This window comes from Triticum dicoccoides, chromosome 6A, assembly GCF_002162155.2.
Source record: "Triticum dicoccoides isolate Atlit2015 ecotype Zavitan chromosome 6A, WEW_v2.0, whole genome shotgun sequence".
Lineage (NCBI taxonomy): Eukaryota > Viridiplantae > Streptophyta > Magnoliopsida > Poales > Poaceae > Triticum > Triticum dicoccoides.
In genome coordinates, this window is record NC_041390.1 from 43,602,754 (window position 1) to 43,618,373 (window position 15,620).

The 15,620-nt window shown below is 48.0% G+C and overlaps 1 protein-coding gene across 1 annotated transcript; it reads right to left on the reverse strand.

The window, feature by feature from the left end:
* Positions 1–12,790: 12,790 nt before the first annotated feature.
* Positions 12,791–14,703, reverse strand: LOC119315605. The gene is made up of 2 exons (XM_037590160.1): positions 13,512–14,703; positions 12,791–12,886 (listed from the first exon to the last, which is right to left on the reverse strand). The coding sequence occupies exons 1-2, from the start codon at positions 14,701–14,703 to the stop codon at positions 12,834–12,836; spliced, it is 1,245 nt and encodes a 414-aa protein (XP_037446057.1). The 3' UTR covers positions 12,791–12,833.
* Positions 14,704–15,620: the final 917 nt, after the last annotated feature.

The window sequence follows — 15,620 nt, forward strand, 5'->3', positions numbered from 1 at the left end:
TACAAATGTACAAATCAAGAGAACCAAAAAACAAAACAAACTTGACATGATGGACATGTGTTGAATGAGAATCCAATGGATCGACACCCATCTATCCATGAGATAAAAACACCAGTAGACATTGGTCATGGTGAACACGCCAGGAACTGGAATTGAGATGAGAGATAATTACTATGTACGGCACTAGGATGTCTATACCAGAGACACAAAAATCAGTAATAGCCGCATAGAGCGTCGACTGTGGGGTTTACGAAGGGATGTGTACCGACCTGCGTGTCAGAGACCGCCCTGTGCAATTGTAATCAAAACCTTGTTGTTACATAATTAGTACATTTAAAAATAATAGGTAATACTCCTAAGTATTGTGAAACAGGATGAGTATCCATGCATGATTGGTTCCCCAAAGTGAGAATTTGGTGAAAAAATAGTACTCCCTTCGTCCCATAATATAAGAGTGTTTTTTACACTAGTGTATACGTTGATATACAAATGTGAGCCAGTGAAGAATAGATATGGATAACTCAAGAAAATAATACTCCCTCCGATACAAATTAATTTGATCTGAAGGGAGTAGAAGAATAGATATGGATTATTATGCTTTCTTTCAGGGTCTGAAGAAACTGCAGTGTAGAGACAAGAGAGCAAAGACTGAACCTGATATATCCCCAAGAAACTGACGGTAAAATGCGCAACGACAGCCGACTTTATCTTCTGTTGTTATTATTCTTGATGCGTGAATTATCCTATCTGGGTCTCAATTTTTTTTACTAGTATGCTTGTATCCTAGCAACAGCAGAGTTCGTCTTGTTTTGCTTTCGTCCATTGTTCAATCTGCAATGTGCAGCAGCAGCAGCCATATCTTCGTTTCATTTCGGCCACTTTATCTCAGTACAGTACTGCTAGTAGATGGCAACACCGCAGCATTATCCACTCAAACTCCTCAGTGCAACGGCAAACTGCCATATAATCAACGAAGCACTCATGACAGTGATAATGTTACTTGTCTCGTCGACCAGACGCAAAGCTCAATTGATGCCTCATCAATACACAGGCTACTGGCCATGGTTTTCAATTTCAGTTTCAGAAAAATTTCAGCACCAGCCGAAATCACCGAAGTGAATTTCAGTGATTTCGGTTTGTATTTCAATCAAGGGACCGAAATATTCATTTAAATTTAATTTAAAATTTGAAAAATATTTGAGTTCCTGTGTATTATTGAAATTGCTGAAATATTTTGTCCAAAACGTAATATTTTAGTGTTTGCTGAAATTAGTGAAATTCAGTGAATTTCATCGAAATCCCACTGAAAGTGAAAACCATACTACTAGCTAGGTTGCATGGTTGATCCCAGGACATACAATTATCCATATTGGCGATCTGCTCGTATGTTGTTAAAATGCTCCACTTTTCAACCTTTGGAACCATGTGATTTAGGGCCTGTTCGGAGTCTCTCCACTCCATGACTCAGCTCCCGGGACGGGCAGAGCTTGAGTTGAAAACAATGGAGCGGAGAAACAGATGCTCCGCAGATTCTCATATTTCTCGGAGTGGTGGATTGCCGAACAGGCACTTTCTGTAGACTATAATTCTCTGGCTAGCAGGCTATCCGTGTGCAATGAATGAGCCTGTGTATAACAACTTGCAACACAGAAACAGATTCTCTAACGGTACAGCAACTAGAGACAGACGGGCACACCGTCGAGCTCTAGGGGCCAGGAGCAGCAGGACGTCGTCGATCACGGCGTGCAGACCCCACAGCAGAGGCAACTGGTGTCGCGGCAAACTGAACCGGAGTAAAGACTGCTTCTTTCAGCTACCACATCCCAAAGATAAAGAAACGAGAGCAATGCCAGAAGCCAGGCATCTTTCAGTCACGGCATCCCAAAGGTAAAAGAGAAGGAAAGTAGTACCAGGCAGGCAGTTGCAGTTCCAGTTCAACATTCAACATTCATTAGCAAGGGCGACTTTAAACTTCAACATGACATAATAGATGCGGATTAGTGAATTACGCAGTAAAATTCCTACAAGTCGACCGCACGGTTCTCCGTTGTGGTAGTACGAAGAGGGAGCACACCACAGGAACACACCCAACAAGCCATTTCTGCACCTCATTCTCAGCCACACGAAACTGAAGAACCTACGCCCAACCCAAGCCATCTCTGGACCTCTTGATAATATCTGCGGAGAAACAATCAACATTATTAGTCACAACAAGGTTGTACTGTTCCTTATATTTCACAATATTTGTATGATTCAAACACTGAACATTAGCTTCAACATCGTGGAAACTAGGCCGAAAGCTCCAAAGTCGAATCATCTAAGCTATTGGACAAAACCAATGGAACAGTTCATTTCAAGTGGCACACCTTCAACTTCTCCATTTTTTTTATCAAAAGCCTTCAGTTTCTATTGTTAACATATTCTAACTAAGTCTTTGGCTACATCAGAAGCTAAAAGACCAGTTGTTCAAATACCTCGGTCAGAGGTAAATGCATAAAACAGGTGCAATCAGTTTGAACCTAATAGGTATACTTTTCATAAATAAATGAGCTAGATAGTCAGTACTAAATCAAAAAAAAATATTTCATGCAGAAGAAAAGCCTCAAGAAAGATAGTCAGTAGAAAATCGAAATATACGAGCTACATAGTCGAGGGATCCCTCCAGCCAATGTGCCGTTGCATGCTGGTGTTTCGCCGCCATCATTGCCTATGATCCTATTAATTAATAATCACTACTTCCTTCAGCTCTCAATTGATCAAGGCTAAATTTGACTATGCAAGTGCTCCAGCCATAGCAGGTTTTATTGCCTTCCCTCAAAAGGGAAGATTTATTTGGATGTAACTGCTCCTTATTCAATCATGATTAACTCCAATTAACGATGACTGCCATGTATAGCAGATTACAGTACGTATGTTTAACTAATAAAGAGTCAAGAATAGCAGATTTCATATCCATTTGGAGGTGATAGGGGTTGGTAAATTCCTAAAGCTCTAAGAGAAGTATCTTTTGGCTTGGTATGAAGGATGGCAGATTCATAGCGGTCATCACAAAGGCTGTAAAGATCATCTTTGATGATTGTACAGCATCTCTTGATGAACAACCCGTTAAAGCTGTCAAGGCCAGGGTAATTTGCTTGACCACATTATCAACCTCCTATCCAGAAAAGGGGTCCCAGAGGTGTTGAGTTGTATATGTTGTACACTTGTAATTTTGTATTGACACGCCTTGTAACGATCCTAGAATATAGGATCTGAGCTCTCCCGCCTGGCCTGCGTACCTAACATCTCGGGACTCTCTCTCCCTCTCTATGTATACTCCTGTTGTAACAGAGACAATCAAGGCAATCATAACATACTTTCCAACTTGGTATCAGTCGCCAGGACCCTCTCCATGGCCGCGGACGACACCTCCTCCTCCTCCTCCGCCGCCACGAGCTCGGCCACGTCGCCGGGCACCCTCTCCTCTTCCTCCTCGGCGTCTGCCGCCGGTACCTCCCCGGCCACCGCCCCGACAACCCCTTGCTTCGTCTTCGGCACGTCCCCCGCCCTCTTCAGCGGCTCCCTCCCCGCCACGGCTTCTCAGTTCGCCCTCCTCTTCACCACCGCCGGCACCTCCCCTGCGCCCTCGCCATCCCCCGCCGCTCCCCATCCCATTTTCCGTGATCACATCACGAACCATATTAAGTTTCTCCTCCACCCTGCCGATCACAATTATCATAAGTGGAAGACCTTCTTCCTGATGGCCTGGTTCGCTACGGCGTCTCCTACCTTCTCGACCACCCTCCACCTCCCAATGCTCCGCCCCAATACCTTGAGCTCGATGCCCACATCATTCTATGGATCTACGCCACTCTCTCGGACACCATGTGCGACCACGTTGTCGGCGCCACCACCACCTACGCGCTCTGGCATAAGATCAAAGATTTCTTCCTCGCCAATCGCGACGCCCGCTTCATGATCCTCAATCGCCAATACCACAATCTCAAGCAGGGTGATCTCTCGGTGTCGGAGTACGCCCGCCGTCTCAAACTCCTCACCGACGCCCTCGCTGACATCGACCACGCCGTCACCGAGGTGGATCTCACCATGCAGTTTCTTCACGGCCTCGACAAGCGGCTCGACACCATTCGCGTCGTCCTCGGCGACCAGGGCCTTCCCTTTGACACCGTCCTCTCTCGCATTGTCCTTGCGGAGGAGTCGCGGGCTCAGCGCGCGGCGGAGGAAGGCGGCTCCGCGTTCGCCATGACGGGCGGCAGCTCTTCGACCGGCGGTTCCTCGGCCGGCTCCTCTGGTGGTCGCGGCCAGGGCGATCGCGCGGCCGACCGCTCCCATGATCGCGCTCCCGACGCCCATCATCCGCCGCCCAACTCATCTGGTCGCGGGCGTGGTGACCGCTCTGGCGATGGTGGTGACCGTGGCCGCGGGCGCGGGCGCGGCCGTGGCCGTGGCCGTGGCGATCATTCCGGGCGCAGTCAGCAGGCGCCTCCATTCTCTCCCTTCACGGGGTATTTTGCCTCGTACGGGATGGCTCTCCCGGCGCCCCGCTCTGGCTGGATCCCGCCGAACGCCACCGGTGTCCTTGGACCCCGCCCCGGTGCTCATGCTCAGGCGTACCTTGCCTTCGCGCCCCCTCCCGTGCCGTCCACTCTGTACTATCAGCCACCGCAACCGTCGTGGGATCACTTCGCCATGCTCAACGCCGCCTTTAGCAACGGCGGCTACGCCACGCCGCCCGCCCCCGAGTGGTACCTCGGCAGCGGTGTGTCTTCGCACGTGACAGGCACCCAAGGTAACCTGACCTCGTTAAGTTCTTCATTTTCGCATTTACCTTCTAGTATTGTTGTCGGTAATGGGCATTTTCTTCCTGTCACTGCCGCCGGTTCTACCACCCTCTCCCCTCACGACTTTCGTCTTACTGACATTCTTGTTTCTCCTCACGTAGTAACCAGTCTCATATCCGTTCGTAAATTCACTAAAGATAATTCTTGCTCTATTGAATTTTACCCGTGTGGTTTTCTTGTGAAGGATCTTCGCACTCGACGAGTCCTCATGATCTCCGTTAGCCACGGCGATCTCTACCCCTTCGTTGGCAATAAACCGGCGCCGGCATCCGCTCTTCTCGCCGCCACCTCCTCGGACTTGTGGCATCGTCGCCTTGGGCATCCCGGCGCCCACTCATTTTCTTCTCTCGCCAACCAGTTTCTTCACGATTGTAATAAGGCGCCTCACTCCCCTTGTAATGCATGTCAACTTGGACGCCAACCCCGCTTACCTTTTTCATCTTCCTTAAGTAGAACATATGCTCTCTTTGATTTAATACATTGTGACTTGTGGACATCACCTGTTGTTAGCTTCTCTGGATTCCAATACTATCTTGTGGTGCTTGATGATTTTACGCATTTCTCGTGGACATTTCCTCTTCGCAACAAATCTGACACGTCCACTGTCCTCCAACGCTTCTTTACATTTGTGCATACCCAATTTAACGTGATCATCAAGAGCATGCAGTGTGACAATGGTGGTGAATTCATCAACTCATCCCTTCGCTCCTTCTTCTCCTCCAACGGCATTGCCTATCGCTTCTCGTGCCCCCATACCTCTCCTCAAAATGGTAAAGCCGAACGTATGATTCGCACCACCAACGACGTCATGCGCACGCTTCTTCTCCAAGCTAACCTCCCGCCCCCCTTTTGGGTCGAAGCACTTCACACGGCTACCTACCTTCTAAACCGGCGTCCCTCCCGGGTCATTGCACCCCACACACCTCATTTTCTCCTCTACGGCGTCCCACCCACATATGACCACCTACAAGTCTTCGGTTGCCTCTGCTTTCCAAACCAATATGCCACCATGCCAAATAAACTCGCCCCCCGCTCTTCCCGCTGCGTCTTCCTTGGTTATGCTCTCGAACACAAGGGGTACAGGTGTTTTGACCTCGCCACACGCCGTGTGCTTGTCTCATGCCATGTCGTTTTCGACGAAACAATTTTTCCCTACGCCAGCCACACACCAGACCACACCTTCCCCACGTCCACAATTAATCCCCATGCAACCCAGCCACCCAGTCCAATCTTCCCACCAGGACCGCCGCCACCTACCCTACCTGGACCCCCACCAGCTTCCGCCCCCCACCAACCACCTCCTACCACGTCTCCCGCTCCCCCCCCACAACAGCCGCCCCGCACCCGCTGCTGCGTCCCCCACCCGCGGATCCATCTCGGATCCCGCGCCCACCAGCGCACCTGCCTCGCCCGGGCCTGCCGCATCGCCCTCGCACCGCGCGCCCAACCCTGCGCCAGATTCGCCTGGCTCCACCCCGTCCCTATCAGATCGCGCGCCCACCCGTGCGCCCACCTCGCCTGGTCCCGCCGGATCTACCTCGGTCCCCTCGCCCGCCCATGTGCCCAGTCCGCAGCCCACTGGCTCGCCAGGTCCCACAGAATCCGCCTCAGATCACTCCTCCCCTCGTACGCCCACATCACCCCTTCGACCCCATGCAGTTCCGATACAGCCACCCAAGAATTCCCACAACATGACCACACGTGCTAAAACTGGATACTTAACGCCCAAACGTCTATTCTTTGCCGACGCCTCCTCACCCATCTCACCTATTCCTCCCACATATAAATCCGCCCTTAAGGATCCCCATTAGCGTCAAGCAATGTTAGATGAGTATAATGCATTAATGAACAACTTCACTTGGTCTTTGGTGCCTAAGCCTGCAGGTGCGAATGTGGTTACGGGCAAGTGGCTCTTTCGGCACAAGTTCAACACGGACGGGTCTTTGGCACGGTACAAGGCTCGGTGGGTCGTTCGTGGCTTTACACAACAAGAGGGTGTGGACTATGACGAGACGTTTAGTCCCGTGGTCAAGCCAGCAACTATTCGGGTGGTATTGAGTCTTCCCACCTCTCATTCATGGCCTATTCATCAACTTGACGTCAAGAATGCATTTTTACATGGTGAGCTCAATGAAACAGTGTACTGCTCGCAACCGGCCGGTTTTGTGGACTCCTCCAAGCCGGATCATGTGTGTCTTCTCAACAAGTCACTCTATGGCCTCAAACAGGCTCCTCGGACGTGGTTCTTGCGCTTTCAAGCCTTCCTCATCTCTCTTGGTTTTCGGGCCTCCAAGAGTGACACATCCCTATTCATCCTCCATCATGGTAACTCTCTTGCATATCTCCTAGTTTATGTGGATGACATAATCCTCACCGCCAGCTCACCACACACCCTCACCCACATCATCTCCTCTCTGAAGTGCGAGTTTGCCATGACTGATCTCGATGCCTTGCATCATTTCCTCGGCATCAATGTCACCACCAACCCCACCGGCCTCTTCCTTTGCCAACAACAATACACCCTCGAGCTTCTTGCGCGCGCCAATATGCTCTCCTGCAAACCCGTCTCCACCCCAGTTGACACCAGCTCCAAACTGTCCTCCAATGATGGTGCTTTGTTGTCTAATCCTACCCACTATAGTAGCATCACCGGAGCTCTCCAATACCTCACCCTCACGCGCCCGGAGATTACTTATGCCGTCCAACAGGCTTGCTTATTCATGCATGCTCCACGACGACATCCATTGGCAGCTTGTGAAGCGCATTCTCCGCTACTTATAGGGTACATCGCATTATGGCCTACAGCTCTTCCGGTCTCCCTCCAAAGACCTCATCGCATACACTGATGCTGATTGGGCCGGGTGTCCGGACACGCGCAAGTCCACCTCCGGTTTTTGTGTGTTCCTTGGAGCCAACCTCATCTCATGGTCATCCAAGCGGCAACCCACTATCTCCCGATCTAGTGCCGAGGCTGAGTATCGTGGTGTTGCAAACTGTGTGGCTGAAACTTGTTGGTTGCGGCAACTTCTACATGAGCTCAAGGTACCACCCAGTCGTGCTACCGTGGTGTATTGTGACAACATTAGTGCATCCTACCTTGCGAGCAATCCGGTTCAGCATCAACGGACAAAGCATATTGAGATTGACTTGCACTTTGTTCGGGATCGAGTGGTTCTTGGCGAAGTTCGTGTCATGCATGTCCCATCCAGCTCGCAATATACCGACATCTTCACCAAGGGCCTGCCCTCGCCAGTCTTCACCGAGTTTCGATCCAGCCTGAACATCCTGCCAAACGGAGTTCCGGCTGAGGGGGGGTGTTGAGTTGTATATGTTGTACACTTGTAATGTTGTATTGACACGCCTTGTAATGATCCTAGAATATAGGATCTGAGCTCTCCCACATGGCCTGCGTGCCTAACATCTCTGGACTCTCTCTCCCTCTCTATGTATACTCCTGTTGTAACAGAGACAATCAAGGCAATCATAACATACTTTCCAACTAGAGGTAGCCAAAGACCATCAACCTGTTGCACAAGCTCAGAAAGATCAAACAAGTGGGGGTTGGCCATGGCAGATAATCTGTTACCGAACATTCTCGAGATGATAGCAGCTTTGACTTCATCCTCATCAGTTGAGGAGCCCTAACGGTGCAGCAACTACTTCACAACGGTGAAGCGGAAACAGCGGCGATAACTTGAACCCACGTAGCGAGCCATAACCAACAAGCAGGCTGACTGGGGAAGCGGCCTAGTTCGCATCGACGTCATCGAAGAACACATCTTCATAACCTGTATCTTCCATACCTGGCCAAGTTGATTGTATCTTCCATACCTGGCCAAGTTGATTGTATCTTCCATACCTGGCCAAGTTGATAGCCAGGGACAAGCCAGGTGAGTACGTTTGAATGTACTCGCAGGCAACCCAAGGAACATAATAGCAGAATATTCATGCAAGGCTCAGTACAAAGGAAAGGCTTCTATACTAAGTTTAAAAATTTGCAGAAAGCTGGTTTTTAATGCACATGTCCTACTTTTGGAAATCAACAAGGCCCCGAGGTCCGAAGAACGACGGAGCCTCAGGTTACAGATATCAACATAAACAGGTTAAGTTCAACGCTAACTCATCTCATCATCAAGTCTGGGTACCTATTATCCCTCATTATCATCATCAGCATCTTTCCATATCATCAGCGTCCTTATCATCATATAGTTTTTATGGACATAGTCTAAGAGGGGTCATTCCAACTGCCCTTAACCGAGGACAACGGCTATTCGCATAGATTTACACTCTGCAAAGGTTGCACACTTTACCCACAAGAACCGGAGAGCTTTCGTGTCAACAACAACGTCTCAACGCACAACTGACTTGCACCTGAGACAAACTTCCGATCAATACCTTTCCTCAGACGACACTATTAGAGAGACCACACGCTGGTACTCGTTCCCCGTGCAACATCCTCATCATAACATTTTTGTATAAGGAGCTACAAGTCCCAGGCCCATCATCTCACCCACGCACGAGGGTACCAACGATGTGCCTGCTGCCGATATAAATCAAGCATAGCCACCGATCCAACAGTGATCGCGTGCCGAGATTGGCTACAACCGCACTCGTCACTAGAAATGTGGGCCCTCTTGTAGTATCAAACAAGGTACTCAATAATGCCTCTTTCCCATATAAGAGGTAGTGTGGTTGCGCTAGGTGTTGGGCCGACAACACATCTTAGCATCTAATCCTTTTCGAAACTTTGGTTTACTTCCTCCCTCGGGAACCTTCGTTACCCGATGGGGTTTTCACATAACTTTTGTAATGGTTTTTTTTTGCTTGTGTCCAACCTATAAGCTTGCTACCCATTTTGCATGGCTAAGCAACTACCATAGCATGTAGTTATGCCCATTTGTGTTTCATGGGTTATCAAGGTCAAGGTAACAACGACATCTAGGGTGTCGCTTATGTCATGCAAATAGGATCAACTACTAGCAGCGCATAATTATAAATTTTGATGCACGAAAATAAACTACATCATGAGCAAAACTTGGGTGAATCAACATGGTCAAAAGGTTGCTTGCCTGGCTCAGTAAAGTCTTCAAATGCTTCTGGTCCTTCTCCAAATACTCCTTCTACTTCGTCAAGTAACGTTGAAAGCAATCACAATAATAAACACAACAAGGCAGAAAATAAAAGTGCTCTAAAAATAGGAATTTCACTTTTCTAGGACCTCTTTGGCTATAAAATAACAAGAGTAACCCTACTAATTTTAGAGCTACTGATATTTTTGAACATTTTATATAGGTGGAATCAATGGAATAATGAACATCCAAGAAGTTCACAAAATTCCTTTTGCAAAAATGAGTGAAGGTACTCATTAAATAAGGCACGATTTTAGAAACATTTAGAAATTAGTTTCACTGGATTTGGAGTTCAAATGATTTTCCTAGGGATTTGCAAGGTTGACATAAAGGAAGAAATGGCCTATTTAATGGGTCAGACAGAAACTAGGCATAGGAGAAATGTTCACTATGGCTAGATAAATAGATAATCTATACCTATATTATATATATATATATATATACTAATAAAGCAAATATGTATTCTTAGTCCGTCAGGCATATTTCCAGAAAAAACCCTGTATTTTTTAGAAAAACCCGCCATCCATAATTAATTTTCCCCAAAAAAACAAAAAACAATTCGTTTATGGGCCACAATACACCAAGTGGGCCTCATAAAATCAGACAGAAGAGTTGTAAGAGTTGTGGGGAATCAAACTCACAAGCTCCCGTATGAGGTAGAGCTGGGCAAACCATCTGTGCTAACATCTATTTATCCCTAAAAAAAGCTAACATCTATTTGTGATTAATACCACCTCGATAATTTATATTCAATGTTACCAATTTATTTACGTTTATAACTTATCTGAAATATAACAAGCCTCCTCGGAAAACAAAGAACATATGGAATTAGAAGAAAGACCAGAAAAGGATTAACTCGAGGGATGGGATTGTGCGCGTCTGATACATGATACTTCCATCGTGGAAATAATCTATCTAAAGACCTGATTAAAAATCGACTGAATAAAAAAAGAATAAGGTGCAACCTATGACCATGTATGTGTCCAGAAAATCATGGTGCACTTAATTAACGCTAAAATTGCTTACTCCTAATTAACGTGAGAGGGAAGCCTGGAACTGGCAGGCGCCCATGAGCCGTCCAGCGGTGCTCCTCCTCCACGACTTCCCGAAGAGCTGGAGGTCGTGGTGCAGCCAGATGGGCGCGCTTGCCACGCTCTGGCAGCCTCGCCCCGGACCTCCACTGCGGTGAGTCCGGAACCCCCTTCCACCCCGATGTCTACGTTCCTCAACCTGTGATGGGTTCTATATCACATGGGGTACAAGGTGACATGCCGACCCCTGTGTCTTCTTGTTCTTAATTACAGTGAATTGAGTTCTCTGTAATGGAAGTTCACACGACAAATCGAATCTCAGTGTCAATGCTGGAGATGACTACAACTGCTGCATGCTACGACGTTGATAGTGGCTGCATCGGACTCTGTGAAGGATAGTAGATGGGTGCAGAAGCCATGCATGGTGAGCGCTGCCATGCAGTGGCGCCACAAAAGCTAACTCTTCGGGTTACCAAGTTCTGATTGCATGCATGCTTGAAAAAAAGGAAAATTGGTGTGACCCATGCATGTAATTACAGCAATTATCTCAAGCATGCAAACACACATAATTATTTTTATATACTAATCCATTAGTGCCTAGGTCACGCTACATCACGACGTCCCGTTGCAACGCACGGGCATATGTGCTAGTGATTTATGAACCACCTAGGAATTTGAATCAGAGCTAGGATGGATATTCTGGGGATGTTCAGAGTAGACTTTATATATGAGGATATGGCCAAAATAATGGTTGGGTAGAAAATGCTACATGAAAAAATGTGCATCGTACACCATTGGATAGATCATGAAATTAGGGACATGTAGGAATTTGAATCATCAAATTTGGATTTGAAATGAATATTCTTGGAATATTTGAATATCTGGATAATTAGAAAAGAAAAGGCAACAACCTGCCAGGCTGGATCTGGCGGCGCAAAGGCGTGTACCAGGCGCAACTTAGCGGAGCAGCGAACTGGGCCTGGCCAACTACTCGTGCGGGCGCGGGAGGGCGACGTCAAAGACTGGTTGCAGTCGGTGGGAATCTTAGAACTTAGCATTTTTGCTCTGGGGAGCGATTGCCAACGGTTTTTTTGTACGTCCTCCTATGGGGCATGCTGAGTGCTCCCACTGGGTGTACTCCCCGAGACTACCGTCGATTGCTGGCAATGGGCGGGAGTCTTTTTGAACTAACACTTTGATGTTTTTGGCACTTGGAGTGCCACCCCCACACGGCTGCCAGAGTGTGGCGCTTTAATGGTATTGGATAAAACCTTGATGAATGTGGACTCTTGGGTCATACAACGGTCCATTACTCTAGAAAATATTAATATCTAAAAAAACTTCTTGAGGGAAATTACATATGAGTTAAGAGTGACAAAGAAAGGCATGTTCATAAAATATTTAAGCAAACCTCCTACAAGGCTAATAATGTACAATAATTGCAAGCGAGCACTAGGTATTACAACAATTCCAAATGAGCAGCGATGTGAGATGGCAATTTATATAGGCCCAAGTTAATAAACGAAGTTCGAGCCAAATGCTAATGTATTGTTGGGTATCAATTACTCCCTCTGTCCGGAAATAACCGTCCTTCAAACGGATGTATCTAGCGTTACGCTAGATACATCCGTTTGAGCGACACTTATTTCCAGATGGAGGGAGTGCTTGTTGCAACCACTAAAAAGTAATGCAATGTTGCAACCACTAAAAAGTAAATAGAAAATATAGACGATGCAAGGTAAAGGAAAAATAAATCATTCTGCTACTACTTAAAGATAAGGTTACTTACTCAGTTAATGCATCACAATAGCATATCCATCTGACGAATCATCTTATGAATTATGTAAAAGTTCAGCTCCATCATGTCCACCACCAATACGCTTGCCTACAAGGGGGTATTCTAGCCATTAGGTACCTCATTTCCAGAAACATCTGCACTCCAACTATGCACTGATACTACTATTCATATCAGATAAGTAGATACAAGGGCGCATCGATGAGATATTTGGACAAACTCACATATGGAGTTAAGAGGAAAACAGCTCGGGTTTGATACATCATGACGAGTATATAAACAAAACCCATCTACCATCAAAGGAAGACAAATATTCTCAAAACAATATATACTCGGTACCGTCATAGAAATGAAGAACCCCGCACACTCAAACTATTAGCTGAACTGAAGAAAGAAGTTGCCTAAAATTATGCTTAAGCTCGCTCCATGCTATATCTGTTAAAATAAAATACACCCATACTAATAAACCCACTAAAAGATGTTTCCCTAAATCATAACCATCACAGGAAATGCCACCACACAAACATCCGAAAAGAGGACGCTAGAAGAAAATTGCTATATGTCAACAAGATCATCAAGTAGCAAGAAACAATTTAAATAGAGCCACTTAAAATTGCTAGCTTAACATGAAAGGATTTGAGCGGTATTCAACCAACCAATTATAAGTAATATCTTGGTTTTGTTATACCAGCAATGTAAAGGCATATGCTATTACCTCCTGCAGCATGGACACTTTCGAATGGAAAATAGCGACCCATGAGGGTTTTGGAAACTTTCTTGAACTGCATGGACTCAAGCTGGATCGTGAAGACGCCAATATGTGTCCGTAGGAATACCACATTATTGTACTCAGCAAACCCTAATATCATTGGGGGCGGCCCTCTCTCAATATCTGAATCCGTGGAAAGTAGTTTAACTAGATTGATAGTTCTTTGCAGCATCCATGAAGCAACACCATCAGAATCGGTCTCCATCTTCCATAATTGGGCGCTGAATTTTGACAAAGAGAGAATACCAAGGCCACCACCCTCTGCCCGCATAACCTGGAACTGGGCTAGACTATTATTGGCAATATCTACTGGCACCGGTACCACAGCTAGGATCTGCCTCTCCAAATCAAACTCAAGGATGCCATCCAATGTGTTAATTTCTGCCGATCTGTCAATGAGCAACCAGTAAAGGGAATGCCCAACTAGCACACTGATAGTTACGAACATTGTAATCATGGTGGGAAATTCGCCCATAGTAGAACTAGAAGCCTTGGATGGAAGCGGTGTCGAGACAATATCACCCCATCCGCCAGTCTCCGATGAGTAAACACGGGCGATTGCCCGTGTATGTTGTTGGTCAGCTGTCTCTGTGCCTACCAAGACCACCTGGAAGTGTTGGCTGTCTCCGGCGGCGCGATACACCGCCCCGCTGGCCCAGCTGACCAGGGCCTTCTCCAAATCGAACTCCGGGGGAACGGCAAGGTGGTGCTGGTCGATGCTGAAGGGGTCCCACACCAGGAGCTTGTTCCACAATTCGCAGAAGGTGAGTAGGAGGCCATGGCGGGATCCCAAGGGCATCAAGTACCAGAAGCGGTCGTCGTCGAGGGTCTCGAGGCACGAAGAGAGGTGGGGATCCGGGACACGATTGGGGGGATCCATTGCAGGTTCGAAGTCCGAGACGTGGTAGAAGAACCCGAGGAGAGGTGGGTTGTGGCGGTGGTGGAGGCGGAAGCGGCGGGAGAAGCCGGGGTCGGAGACGATTCCAAGCCAGCGCTTGGAGACAAGGGAGGCGCGAGGGAGGGAGGATGGATCTGGCGGGAGGCGGAGGAGGATCTCGGAGAGGAGGTTGTCGTCCTCCAGCGGCGGGGCCGCCGCCGGCGGGAGCGGGGGGCGGCGGCTCATCTCCTCACAGCTCATGTGGGAAGTGTTTGGAAGCGGCAACCCACGATGTGAGGATAGCAGAGTGTGAGATTGCAGAGTCACGGCTGCCACTGAGATTGAAGCCCAAAGCCCAAAGGCAAACCCTTCCTACTTCGGGAGAGAAAGCCCACTACGCTATACTCCCTCAAATACAAACAGTATACGCAGTCTCTCTCTCAAAAAAAAGACAGTATACGCAGAATTTTCTAACTGTTTCTTTGAAGCTAACAAAAATGGTCATTTTTTTATGGCCGCTGCTATGAATCAGCCGGCCGATTTTCTGAAGAAATCAGCCGAGTCATGAACCGTCGGATACATCTTTCCTGGTTGTTGGATGAGTCAACAAGATGCCGCTCCGATCTCCTCTTGCTTTGTTCTCTTTTGGGCCACTGGCCACAACAAACGCAATGCATGCGTCGTCGGTACAAATATCACCGCCCCAGCTTGTAGGTGCCACTCCGCCACGCAACAAGACCTTGGGTGTTGCATGGCAGCTCCGCCGCCGGCAAGATCCGTGGGCACAGTACCTTGGGGTTGCATCGCAAATACGCCGCCAGCGAGATCCGTGGGTTGCAGCACTTCGCGTGCTACATTGCAGCTCCGTCGCCGGCCTACGGCAGCGCAACACCGTGAAGTCCTGCATCGCACCGCCGGCGAGGCTGCGTTGCAGCACCAGCAGCCACCAACGGTCGTGTGGCAGTGCAACACTCATGAGTGTTGCATAGCAGCCGTCGGCAGTGTCGTATCGGAGCACCGATGTCAAGGAGTGTTGTGTCGCAGCACGCCAGCACCGGTTTGTGGTTTCTCGCGCACCAGTAGGTGGAGCTTGTGCAACCATGGCGGACACAGCAGGCATGGGCGAGATGTGCGGGGACGAGAAAAGGGGATCGAGCTTGCGCTAGAGGACGAGGAGA